Source organism: Marmota marmota, unplaced genomic scaffold (assembly GCF_001458135.2).
Source record: "Marmota marmota marmota unplaced genomic scaffold, marMar, whole genome shotgun sequence".
In the NCBI taxonomy this organism is placed as follows: domain Eukaryota; kingdom Metazoa; phylum Chordata; class Mammalia; order Rodentia; family Sciuridae; genus Marmota; species Marmota marmota.
In genome coordinates, this window is record NW_025999932.1 from 3,387,331 (window position 1) to 3,401,377 (window position 14,047).

Below are 14,047 nucleotides of genomic sequence, written 5' to 3' on the forward strand. Positions count from 1 at the left end.
AGAGATAGATAGTGTGTCTATTGTCTCATTTATAAGCATCATTTAAGTTTTTGAACACAAATATCTGTTTATCGGAAGTACGTATTCTATCAGTTAAACATCGCCATTCCCCTGGGGCTGAGCTTTTTCTGAAGATGTTCTGACAGTCTCTGTTCTCTGGAGAGCTCCAGTAGAGCTCCAATGATGTTCATTTTTTTTTCTTTGTGAAATTTATACAAATGAAAAAAAAATGCTATTTTATTCTTCTGGAAAAAACAAATGTTATAAAAATTAAACAGAATAGTTTAAATATTACATCCTTTGTTCTGAACTTAATATTTAATTTAGCAATTTAAGTTTTTTTAAATTTTGTTTTCATTTAGCAGCTTCTTTAAACTTGTGACTCACACTGAACTGGCAACAAAAGTTTTAAAATCTTTTTTAGGTCAATGGTTTATCATACTAATTCATATTAATCTTTTAACCATAAATGCTAGATGTCATACTTTTATTATTTTCCATCAGTATTACTTTAAAGATTCATCTTAGATTGTGTAAGATTGCTAAGTACTGTCTGGTTTTGTTTTTTTTCCCACCTCGCTTTTGTTTCCTGAATGTCTACAGCCATATATTATCGTATTTTCATGGAGACTCATACCAGCCTCACATGAAAGCCACATCAATTCCAAACGCTCCTTCCTGTGCTTCTGCAGCATTCTGTCCACAGACGACTGCTAAAGCACCCAGGGCCTCTCTCCATATGTGCACCCCCTATCTCGTCAGCCGAAGTCCTCAACCTCAGCAAGCAGACAAGGCAGCGCAGACACTGGAGACCTGGACCAGCAATGTGCCGGCCAGCATAGACTTAGAAACCAAGTTAGTACTCACCAACTAATTCTCTAAATTTGGCTTTATTAGTGAATATTATCAATTTGATCAAAGCCAGACTAATGTTTCTGATAAAATAAAAACACATATGAACATATACTCGGCTGGGTAGGTTATGGGTGGGGGTGGGTCAGGCACTCCTTGCAACTTGCCCAGGTGAAGCTACTGCAGAGCAGGGCCACCCTGGAGATGTGGCCACACCCCTGGAGATCTCCTAGGGCACAACGCCCTGTCTGTGTGGGGGATGCTCCTATCTACAAGAAGGGCCAACAAACTTCTTCTCTAAGGGGCCAGGTCACAGTTATTTCATAGTTTACACTATGGCATACTGTCCCTCTTACCCACTGTAGTGCAAAAGAGACCACAAACAATAAGTAAATGAATATCATCTGCTATGTTCCAACTAAACAGCATTTCCAAAAACAAGAGGTGAGGGGTGTGACCAGGAGTGCTGGCTAACCCTGATCTAAAGGGATTTTGTTCACAGATGAAAAGGAGGAAATCACCACAGACGTCTGTTTCTACTTTTAACTAGTCGTCACATAGACACTAGATGTCCTAACTCCGTAACTCTTTAAATCCAGGGAAAGCCACACGTTTAAGGGAACATGAAGGCGGTTTCCAAAGTGTCCCCAGCAGAGTCTGGTACCTTTTGACAAAGGCTCTACCAGTGTGTTTCACGGCATCCCCGTCCTCAAGAGAAGAAAATACGCGGCGAAGGCAAAGCCGAAATGGTAGGCAAGTCTCCACCCGGCCACATGCAGCGCTAAGAGCAGGCAAAGCAGGCAAGGGATTTACCTCGACAGGAAATCCGCAAAGGAAAGGCGCACGGGGTACCCGAACCTGAAGATCTTCACCAGCTCCAGGACGCCCAGGTACTGCAGCTGAGCCGACACGTAGAAGTGATCAAACACGTCTGGCAGCTGCGAGTTATTGGGTTTGATGCAGTGAACGACGTGCGGGGTGCAGCGCTGGAGCTTCCTGGTAATATCTGCCAGGGATTTCTACAGGAAAAGAAAGACCTGCTGACTCACCCAGAGAACCTGGCTGGAAACTCTGAGCGCTCTTGTTGGTTTTCGTACTTTTATTTTTTTATTTTGATATAGATTCTCTCGCTAAGTTGCTGAGGCTGGCCTTGACCTGTGATCCTCTTGCCTTAGCCTCCAGAGTTGCTAGGATTATAGGCATATGCCACTATATCCGGCTTTTTGTTTTTGTTTTTGTTTTCTTAATACAAATCTCTATCTCCAATCTGACTCTATTGTATATCACATATTCACTTACTGTGTGTGTACGTGTGTGTGTGTGTGTGTGTGTATTTACTTTTCCCTGGAGGTATTCAAGTTTTCAGAAATGGAAAAGAATTCCATGTGACCCTGGTGTGGCTGACACAGACTCACGAGGCCCTTGGCATTTTCACTGACCCTGAGCTGTGACGCTGTGCTGGTGGGATCGCTGCGCTCCAGTCTTTGCCGAAATGTAGACGCTCCTTTCTTTTTTAATATCTGTAATGAGAAAAGAAAGAGGGAGGGAAAGACAGGGAAAGGGTGAGCTTTGCTCAAATTTTAATTACTAAATTTCAGTTTAGAAGGAAAAAATAGAAACTAAGGTTTACATCCATGTAAATCCACAGGCAAAGGCATAAAACAGTTTATAAAAACCAGGACCAGACAATCTTTCCGTAATGCTCCTGTAACTTGATGAATGGCACCTGAAGGTCAAACAGAGCCCCAGCTGCTGCCCTTTCAAGGGCAAGGCTGTCAATCAGGCCTACCACCATCCACGCCCATCTTCATTTGAGAACACACATAGATCCCAATCACCTCCCTGCAGTGTTCTGGTCATTACATCAGTGGGGATGAAGGAGATTTCAGGTTATAAAGAGCAGATGCTTCCACAAGTGTTCGTGTGCTTCCTTAAATTTAAAATATAAGCAGCACTGCATGTGGGTATGGGCTGGACACTTGTGCTCCTTCAGAAACCCCAAACCTCAGAGAAAGAGAAAGAGGAAAGGACTCTTTCTCTCCTCCACCCTCTCTCTTAATAAAAGAGGTTAATAAGTTATTTGTGAAAAATGATAATAGATTGTTTTCTTCAATAAGTAATTACACACACGTTCTCAAAAGAAAAATAATCACATGTAGTGAAGATAATGGAGATACAAAACGATCAGTGGAAATGAGGCCAATGGACGAAGATAAAAAGGGCGGGAGGTAGATAGTCAGATTCCAGCAGGGGTTAAAAGAAACCTCGGCCACTAGTGCCCTGCCTCATCCACAGCACCACGCAGACCCAGACCAACACACAGATTGATGGAAAGCCACTTCTCTCTAAACCACAAGAAGGACTCCTGATGCAGCGTCCTCTGAGCCTGGTGCTGCTGCAATGACAGTAGCCCCCTTCCTCCCATTACATGACCTTGGAGCAGGAGGACTGACTGTAACCAACAAGGGAAGGCACTGTGCAGGGACTGGTCCCACTTCAAGGTGTCTCCTACCAACGCAGTGCCCAGGCAACGCAGGTCAAAGCCTGTCCTCCTGGCTGCAGGGGCGGATTGCTGGACAAGGGCATTAAAAAGGGGACGGCTAGGGAAGTGAGGGATGGAACACACAAGGCAGTCAGACAGACAAATCTCCATCCCTGAGCATGAGTGCTCAGGTTTCCGTTCTGTGTGGAGGAGCCACTGCAAACTCCTCCCCTCTGCAATCCTTCTCAGCCTCACAGTGCTTAATAATATCTAATAACGGAGGACAGTTCAGCGGTGTGCAGGGATCACTTGCTCTTGATTTGCAGGAGGATGGAGAAAGGAAGAGCCAGAAGGTGCAGAAGAGCAGCGGGAATGAGGATGGTGCTTCTAAAGGACAACCCTTTGTCTTTTAATGTAAAAGATGCCATTTTGTATGCAGTGAGAGTGACTTCCTGTGCTCATCCTGCTCTGGACAAGTACATCAAAGGGTCGCTAATTTCTAGGCCCTGCTAGCTAAACACACTCACATTCCCCACCACTCTACTAAAAGAGTTGATTCAATTATGCCTTTATTTTAATTGGAAAACCAAGACACATTCCAGCAGGCTGCAACAACTGCATTTCTAAAATTGATTGTCCTGAATGCTTTCCCAACTCAACGCCTCCTCTTCTATTCTTTTGGTAGACACAAGCAAAATAACGTGAATGCAGTCTGGCGCTGTATTTGTAAGAAGCTGAACAAGCTTCAAACATTTCCTTATCAGTTTGAAATAACTCTTCACAGAGATTTTAGTTCTCTTCTAGAATTAGAACCTTTAGGTTATATGGACATTCAAATTTATGTGGAACAAATGTTGAAATTAGCTTAGCAAAAACTAAGGTAAAAATCTACAAATAAACAATAAAAATATTTTAAGATCAAAAATGCTGTATGTCTAAAAGAGAAGTAAATATTCATGGTTCAGAAACCCCAAACCTCAGAAATGATAAGGTAGGTAAGTATATACCCTCAGAGCCTTCTGTCCCCACTTCAGTCCCCATTCATCCAAAAGGAAGGCAGATGAAATGCAAATGGGATGTCACACAGACAACTGATTTGTCACCCCACTGCACTTTCCTGTAACGTCCCCTCTCTTGGACAGTTCTGGTGGGTATCCTTTCCTTTAATTCTTTCTATTAAAATATAAGTTTCTTTACATGATTGTACAAAATTATGATTTTTTTTAAACAAAGAAAATATCCAAGCAACCTAGAAGCAAATAAACAAGAATCACAGAGGTGCCTACCGTGCTAAGCTCGAGATAATTCTTGTTCTCTCCAACAATTGAGGAAGCTGTCGTTTTCTTATGGAGCAGGGCAGATTTATGTCCTCGGAATTTAAAGGAAGGATATGAAGATAGGAGGGATCCCGTTGGTGACAATTTCGACTGGAACAAATGATTGATCACGACATTTTCACTAGCTAGGAAATAAGTAAATGGACGTTGTTAAGTGCTGTTAAAATCACTATTTACTTGAATGTTAAATTTATTCCTCATAAAAGTACTTTAACCACTAAAGCATTCTGTGCTGAGATGTAAAAGGTGCTACAGGTCTGCCCCCTCCCCGCCACGGTCCTGTCTCATTCCCTGACCCTAGCTGCCCTGGGCCAGGTGTTCTGACCCCTTGTTCTCCACCTGAGCTCCTGGCCCTTGGCTCTCTGCCTGGCACTGCCTCCTGGTTATGGGCACTGTCCAGCTCAGACCTGAGGGGCTTTGGTGCAGCTGACCAACTCATGAAGACATCTGGTTCTGGTCATTAACACCCCATCCCACTCCAGGAAAGCAGTACCTTGGGTAGTAGACCATTTCAGACCCTCACCTGGCTGCACCTGTTGTTAGGTTAAAGAAGGGGAGAGAGAACCCCTTTTGCTGAATTCAGTCAAGATGCCAGGGTCAAAGTGAACTGATACATTTTAGACACTATGAAATTCTAGGTCCACGTTCCTATCTGGACATCTCAGGGAGAAGAGGAGGTGGAACGAGTGGAGTCTGGATCACACATTTCAACAGCAATTTGAAAACAATGTGGATGGCTGGTAAAGACAAGAGGGAGAACTCTTGGGGTTGGTTTTCTGTATGTAGACAGCTTTTGGAGCCTAAGTTTCCCTCTTTATCAAAGGATGATGACAGTACCTTGGCGGTTATTGCAAGGCTTGAAATGTGAAATAACATGCATCAATCACTTAAGATCATGCTCAGCCCATCGGGCAGGGAGCAGCGTGTAACAGTGAAGTAGTTTAGTTGCTACCTTTCCCACACTCAGGGGTTCTGCTTGCCCAGGTACAAAATAAGGCAGATAGAATCTAAATCTGCATCGCCTTCAGTGAAAAGTCACATTAATAAACAAGCAGGGAAACGGGAGAGCGGTCAAAGAAGGAGGACGTAATACAGAGGCAGGAGTGGGAAGGGACCCTGTGGTGTTGGCTTCAAATTATGGGAGAAAGCCACTGTTTTTAATACACAGCTGCATATCTAAATATTATCTATGTCTGTCTCTTAAATGTTGAGGTCTGAAAATACCTAAAATCAAAGACACTACAGAAGCAGTGAGCTCACCCAGGCCCCAGACCACAGTGTTCCTCAATTCCAGACTTCCCAAAGACCAATTAGGCTGATTCTAGATCTGACACTTTCTTGGAAGACCAGTTATGAGGGAACACTAAAAAAGTCACGGGAACTTGTCAAAAGGACACAGGAGCTGGCCTAAAGGTGTTCTAACAGGCCACGCCTTGGAGAATTTTAGCATCAAAATAATGATGTAGTGGTATATGGCTCACTGAATACAATAAGAACACCTGAGTCCACCCGGTCATATAAGCAAAGGAGCCAGTGAAGTAGGAGACATGGAGTGTCATAGCAGAAGGCCACTGTTGGTGGGGGGACGGCGTTCTGCAACCGTAAGAGGAATAACTGATTCACGCAAGCATGACAGATGCCTGCAAATCCAGCTGGGAGAGGTTGATGGAACAGAACATTCGCACGGTCTCCAAGTGCTTCCTCCCAGGTTACTCATCAATGCCAAAGAGGAACCAGCAACTCTGGAAACCGAGAGGCTGGCAGACACTACCGTATCAAAGCAGTCGCGAGTCACAGCTTCGGGGACATTTATGGTGGTCACTGCCTCTGGTGCACTGAGGATGCATATGCCACCTCTGGGGGGTTCCTGGCAAAAATGCTCAGCTTGATTCTGATATAAGTAAAATTCAAATATCCCCAAATTGAGGAACACTGCATGAAATAACTGATATTTAATTTTTGAAAACAATGTCATGCAAAACAAAGGAAAACTATGGAAATGTCCAAGATCAAAGATTGAAGTGAAATGACCCTGAACTGTGGGAAATCGCTATAAAAGACATTAATGGGACAATTGCCAATGCTTTATATGAGCTCTGGATTAGATGTCAGCATTGTATCAATGATCAATATTCTGATAATTTACTGAGTTCAAGTAAGACAATGTCCTCATTTTGGAATGTGCATTGACATGTAGACATTAGCAGATGAGTGACTTGTTCTCAAGTGGTTCAGAAAATACACACATGGAGGAGGAAGGGGAGGGGGGAGGGAGATGGAGGGAGGGAAGGAAAGAAGGCCCCAAACACCCTGATCTGAGGAAACTGGGAGTTCTCTGTACTAACTTTATAACTTGTCTTTATTGAAACTACTTCAAAATAAACAAACAACAAGTATATACCATGACCCTCGTAAACAATAACAAAGCAATTGTTATTCATATGTATAGCAAGTCTAAATGTGTGTGGGACCACACAAATAATGCAACACATTATCTTCCAACTGAGGGATAACAGCCTTAAATAAAACTGAAAACACCAGTCATAAACATGGACCACACTGTTTGCCTGATCCCCTTTTATTTTATATATAATCTATGTATATTGATAGGTAGATATAATATACCACCATGAAATACAAAAAAAAAAAAAAAGCATTGTGCCAACTTCTAAAACATGCTATATATTAGATCTTCGCTAAAAGACAAGACCAAAGGAAAGGGCATTAAAAATAAAAGTGCAGGTAACTGCATACTAGGAGCAAGGCATTTCCAGTGATAACGGGTCGGATCAATTACCGCGATTCCTCCTCGATCATGATATCCTCCCAGTCCATGCTTCAACACTGGTCTCTGCTAAGACAACTCCCAATGAGCGCATGTTCTGGGAGGCCAGCAGAGTGACCCCTTCCCCGGGAAGACTCTGAAACAACCATGCTGCTGCAACCTGAGGCAGATGTGTCCTGAGACCAGAAGTGACGTGGACGTCTGATCTCCAGCTCAGAGGCACCTAAGTACTTCATGAAAGGCATCATAGGCTTCCTGTCCCAGGAGAGACAGATGCTCTGTTGCTTCCAGAGCACCTTAAAGCACAAAAGAAGCTGAGCTTACATTCACTAAAGGGGTCATTAGAAAAATGTGAATCACTGCAGAAATGCCACTAAGAAAATAACTACTAGAGGAGACAGAATCATATATAGACACATACATATACAATTGGAATATATATGAATTTAATACATTGTTTTATATATAGTATAGAATCATAGTCAATATATATGTAGAGTATTAATGCCCACTAAGTAGAAGGAACTGATAAATCAATCTATCTATCTATCTATCTATCTATCTATCTATCTATCTCTCTATATATCTGTAAATACATGTATACACATATACACATACACACAGATTTATAAACGTACTGGCTCCTTCTACTTAGTGGCATTAATACTCTATAACTGGATGTGCATAAGAATAAAAGACCATCCCTGGTTGTGCTTCACGGTATCTTAAGTAATGAATTCACCCTACTGTGGCCTAAATAACTTTGGACGCCATATTCATCTTCATTAGTCTTCACAGAATAGCTTTTTTATATTCATACCACTGAAGTAGTAAAGGTGTTTTACATTCCTATCTGCTAAAAGCTTAGTTAAATTATGGTTTCTACTGGACTCCAAATTAAATTGTAACCAATGCACAGTATGGCAAGAAACATTCCTTATTATTCTGGGCATTACAATGCAAAAGATATTTCAATTATCCTTTTGCTGGTAGCATATTTTGTAGGAAAAAAAAATCAAGAAATAAGGAATGCATGGCATTTTAACCAGTGTAGGGAGAAATCAACTTACTTTTCATTACAAATAGAAGATTCTGTGAAAGGGAGTCTTTATTTTTTTCAATTGCTCCAACAATTTCATACATTACCTATAATAAGAGAAAATAGCATAATTACTAAGGATTAATCATGACCATGAAAATAAATTCCTTTAAAGAATAATTCAATTCAGCTGAAGTTTTAAATTATTCATGAAAGAAGTGTCTTCAGGTCTGAGAGCTCACACTGCATGCAAGTTCAAAGCTATCGCCTGCATGTTCTCATTCTGTACTTAAAGAGCGGACACTGCTCCTCTGCTGTTTCGCAAGGCTCTCTTCTGATCCTGAGTTTAAGGGCAAAGGCTGATGACTCACACCCTGAAGCCCCTTTATTCTTAAGGATTGCAACTCAAAAATCAGCTAACCAAGTACAGGCTCCTGACACTGAGCCTGTGTAGTGATGGCAGTCTGAGATGGCCCGTGGTCTCTTTATTAAGGGCTGCTTGCTGTTAGATCATTTAACAGCCAGTTCATCGGATGTCTTTTGAATGAAGAAAACATGAGAAACAATTATCGAAGAACACATTTGGGTGACTTAATTGTCTGGTTTTATTGGTATCCAGTATGTGGCTGGGAGACCTGATCTTTAGAGAGACAGTTTTACTGCATCTGTCTGAGCTAAGTATGAGCTCCCAGAGGGGTCATGAGAAGCCATTCAGCCACACCTCCATCAGGAAGCCTGTCCATTTCAATATCAGCTCCTTTCAGAAGCATCCCGTGGCACAGAACCCTGGGCAGGGTGCCAGAGGCTGTCCTTTGTCTCTTCCTACCATCACCCCTGGTAGACATCAAGAGGGAGAAACAGTGGCTAGACCTGCCACTCTGGGGATTCCCAGGGAGGACAGGGTCTGGGACAGGAGGGGATTGACAGACACAGAGAGGCCATGAGTCCACTTGGTCTGTGGGAGGAAACCTAGAGAAGGCCACCCCATCCCTGGTGGTCCATGTCCCTACGTGGCCTTGAGTCCCAGGGCTCACGTGTCCTCCTTCAGTAAAGCTCTGTGTGGATTCCTTGATGTCACGGGAGCCTGAGCCACAGGAGTCTCCAGGTCTCCTGTTAAAACCGAAGTGCAAAGCTCCCCTGTTGTTCCCAACAAGGGCACAGACGTCCACAGACAGCATCCTGATATCTACCGGGCACACAGCTTTTATTTATTTATTCATATTATATATTTATTTATATTATTTACATTTATTTATTCATGTAAATGTATTTTATTGGTAGGGCATTTGCATATAATTAATGAACCACAAAGCAGGACAACTTAATCACTTTTGTGATACTGGGCAAACTCTAGCGACTCCTGCAATCCTTCCGGTGTTAAATCGTATTCTCTAGGGCCCTCCAACTCTAAAAGCCTCTGACCTTATTCATAAGATACAAATGGACACATATTGACAGGCTGGGTTGACAGCCCACTGTAGATATGGGCTGTAGACACTACCAAAACAGCTTACTTATTTTATCGTAATTACCCCTGTAATCAAATGACTGATGACACAATACATAAAATCGGCATTAGTGGATTATTGACATGTGGTTTTAAATATTTATTTTTGGCCCCAAATTTGAAATCAAGTATTGCTTCAAGGAATCGTTCATACTGTCATGGAGAGATGGCACTCAAGATCATCATCAGCACCCTGGGTATACCATAGCACCTTGCCACTGGATCACTGGTGCTTCTAAGGTCTTAGTGGACAGAGCTGAGAAATACAGAACACGTACCGCAATACAGAACACGTACCGTGCACGGGCAGGCAGGTGCACACGCACTTTTCATTATAGTCAAAGGTAAAATGTCACTGAATTCCATATTTGGTCTTTTAGCCATGATAATTTCTTCAATCTAAAGAAGTTTGGTGTTGGCTTTGTCAAAGGCAATTTAAAAATCTCTAGATAGGGAATAGGGGTGGGAGGGAAAGGGAGGGAGAAGGGGAATAGTATGGATGGTGAAAGGAGACCCTCATCATTATATAAAATACATGTATGAAGATGTGAATTTGGAGTCAACATACCTCATATACAATCAGAGATATGATAAATTGTGGTATAAAGGTGTATTAAGAATCATAATGCAAAAATAAATAAATAAATAAAGGGAAAGGCCCTTTTTACTTTAAAAAAAAAATCTAAATATATGGTACCCCTTCATGCTCATTTATTATATACATAAATAATGTGTTCCCATCACCTTTAAATATTTTGAATTAGCATTTTAATTTAAATATAATTTTTAATTATAATATTTCATTGGTTCTTTTTGGTTATACATGAGAATAGAATTGATAATAAAAGTAATTATGATAATTATAAAATAATTATAAAAGTATAGGATATAACTTGTTCTAATTCAGTCCCTAGTACTTCCCCTTCCCCTCCATTACTCTTCCCTGTTCTCTTCCCTCTACTGACCCTTTCTCCTATTTACTTATAGACATTTTGTCTTTAAAATCAGTGTCTTGGGGATGTACATGATGGTGAAACTCACTGTGGTATATTCGACATGTACATAGAAAAGGTAGGTGAGGTCCACTCCACTCTCTCTCCTTATCCCATCCTTCCACCCTTCCTTCATTCCCCTTGTTCACTACACTGGAGAGATAATTTTAGATTTACATGAAGTTGCAAAAAACAATACAGATAGATCATGAGTACTCTTCTCCAGTTTCCTACAAGGATAGCATTTTACAACTAATCATAATGGAGATATTGATTAGGATGGTGAAAACAGAGAACACAACATCAGCACATTGGTCCTGTGTGTTGCCAATTTTGCTCACCTCCCAGAAATCGCCATCTATTTGTGGGGCTCTACTTCTGGGCTCTTTATTCTGCTTTGCTGATCTGTGTGTCTGGCCTTTGGACACTGTCTTGGTCACTGAAGCTTTAAACCACAATGTCGAGTCCCACAGGCTGATTCCGCCCACTTTACTTATAAAACTGGCCTCAGCTACTTTAGCTTCTTCTCCTTTTCATATGACTTTTAGAATTATATTACATTTTCTTTTACATCTACAAAAATTTTGCTGTGATTTGGTTAGAAATAGCATTGGATCTGAATGCCAATTCTGGGAGACTTGGCTGTGTTCATTATGACCAAGTGGATGAGTTACTCTGTTGTCTTTTAATCTAAGAACATATCATGTCTCTCCTTTTAATTAGACTATGATTTCATTCATCAGCATTTTGTGGTTTTCAGCATAACATTCTCTACATAATTTGTTAGATTTATACCCAAGTATTGCGCCGTTGATGAGCGACTGTAAATGTTATTGCATTTTTAATTTCAGTGCCCATTACTAGTATATAGACAAGCAATGGAATTTTTATGTTCATCTTGTATCTTTTGATTCTTCGATACTCACTTATTACTTCTTTGGTTTTTATTTTTTTTAATCTTGGTAGATTCCTTGGGATTTTGCACACTGAAATTTATGTCTTAAATAAACATAAATTTCTTACTTCTTCCTTTCCAATCTGTCCACTTTTGATTTCCTTTCCTGCCTCATGACACTTTGCTAGAACATAGCAGACATCCTTGCCTTGTTTCCAATCTTGGGCTCAAACATTGTTTTCAACCATTAAAACAAAGCCAGCAGTAGATTATTACAGATGTTCTTTATCAGGTGGAGGCTGTCCCTACTATTTCTATTTTTCTTAGAGTTTTCCTCATGAATGGTTATTGAATTTTATCGAAACTTTTTTTTTTTATTCCTTGATGTGATGCTGTGATGTTTTTCTTCTTCAGCTTGTTAATGTGATGGATTACTTGATTGATTTCCAAACATCAGATTGGCTTTGCACTCCTGGGTAAAAATGCCCATTGGCCACGGTGGACAGTTCTTTTCATATATTCCTGAATTGTAGTTGCTGATATTTTAGCAGTGTTTTGCATTTATAATCATGAGTGATATTTATCTTTAGTTTTCTTGTGTGTACGCGTGTGCCTGTTAAAGCCTTTGCCTGGTTTGGGTATCAGGATAATACCAGCTTGATAAAACAAACTGGGAAGTGTTCTCACTCTTATTTTCTGGACAAGTTTGTACAAAGTTGGTGTTAATTTTCCTTCAAACATTTGGTAGAATTCTCCAGTGAAACCATCTGGAACAGGGAGATTTCTTTTTTTGGGAGACTTTAAATTACAGATTCATTTTCTTGATAGGCCTATTCAAATTATCTATTTTATATTGGGTGAACTGAGGTAGTGTATGTTTTCGGAGGAACAGGTCCATTTCATGAAACGGTCAAATTCACGATGGGGTTATTGGTCGTGTTCTCTTTTGATCTTGGATGTATGCGAGGCACGTAGGTATGTTTCCTGTTTCATTCCTGGCTACCTGCGTTTTCTCTCTCTTTTTACTTTGTCAGTCCTGCTAGAGGTTTATCGTTTTTACTGGTGCTTCCAAAGGCCAGCTCTGTTGGGAAGAGTCTCGCCTCTCCCCGATTCTACTGGATTCTGCTGGCACCACCTTCCACAGCTTGCTTTGGTTGACTTTGTTCCCTAGTTCTTGGGACAGAAGCTCACATGATGGATTTCAAACTTGCCCTATTTTCTAATATGTGGATTTAGGGCTATCATTTTCTCTTTTCGACTTGTTTTAACTCACAAATTTACTAGGTTGCATTTTCATTTTCATTCCATTGAACATACATTTTTAAAATCCTCTCAGCTTTCCTCTTTAATGCGTGGGTTATATAACAGGGTACTGCCCGTTTCCAAGCCTTTGTTGATTTTTAGTTTAGTCCCACTGTTTTAGTCAGCTTTTTCTCTGCTGTGACTAACGGATCTGACCAGTACAGCTGTACAGGAGGAAGAGTTCATTTGAGGGCTCACGGTTTCAGGGGTCTTAGTCCATAAAAAGCCGGCTCCATTCCTGGGGCTCGAGGTGAGGCTGAACATCATGGTGGGAGAGGGTGGCGAAGGAAAGCAGCTCGCATCGTGGTGATCAAGAAGCAGAGAGACTCCATCTCCAGATACGAAATATACGCCCCATAGCCATGCCCCCAAGTAACCCCTCCCTCCAGCCACACCCACCTGCCTCTAGCCACCACTCAGTTAATCCCACCAGGGACCAATTCACTGATGGGGTTAAGACTCTTACACCCTGATCATTTCTCCTCTGAACCTTCTTGCATGGTCTAACACATGAGCTTTGGGGATACTCCATATCAAACCATAACACCCACTGTGGTAGGCAGACCTTCACCATTTCTTGACGGTTCTTTCAAATGTGTTGGGTTCTGAGTTATGGTCCAGCATTGGGCCTATCTTGATACATGTTCCATGGGGACTTCAACATCTTGACCTTTGCTTCTGTAGCCCAAGGTGTTCTGTAACCCTGGGAGATCCTGTGTTCCATGGCGGGTGCCATCCTGTATCCTTGCTGACCTCCCAGGCAACTGTTGCAAAGAGGGTGTTGAAGTTTCCAGCTTAACCCTCATGGGCTCCCTTTAGTTCTCCTCGCAGGGAGGAGGCAGGGCATCACCTCAGC

General features: G+C 41.5%; 1 protein-coding gene across 4 annotated transcripts in view; it reads right to left on the reverse strand.

The window, feature by feature from the left end:
• The window catches only part of Myo16 (myosin XVI), a 420,601-nt gene that overhangs the window by 116,873 nt on the left and 289,681 nt on the right, over window positions 1–14,047 (reverse strand). For all 4 annotated transcript variants that reach the window (XM_048800642.1, XM_048800640.1, XM_048800641.1 and 1 more), the window contains 4 exons: window positions 8,527–8,602; window positions 4,621–4,796; window positions 2,292–2,372; window positions 1,666–1,871 (listed from right to left, as the gene is read on the reverse strand). In XM_048800642.1, the coding sequence (XP_048656599.1) occupies window positions 1,666–1,871; window positions 2,292–2,372; window positions 4,621–4,796; window positions 8,527–8,602 (539 nt within the window). The remainder of the gene's footprint in view (window positions 1–1,665; window positions 1,872–2,291; window positions 2,373–4,620; window positions 4,797–8,526; window positions 8,603–14,047) is intronic.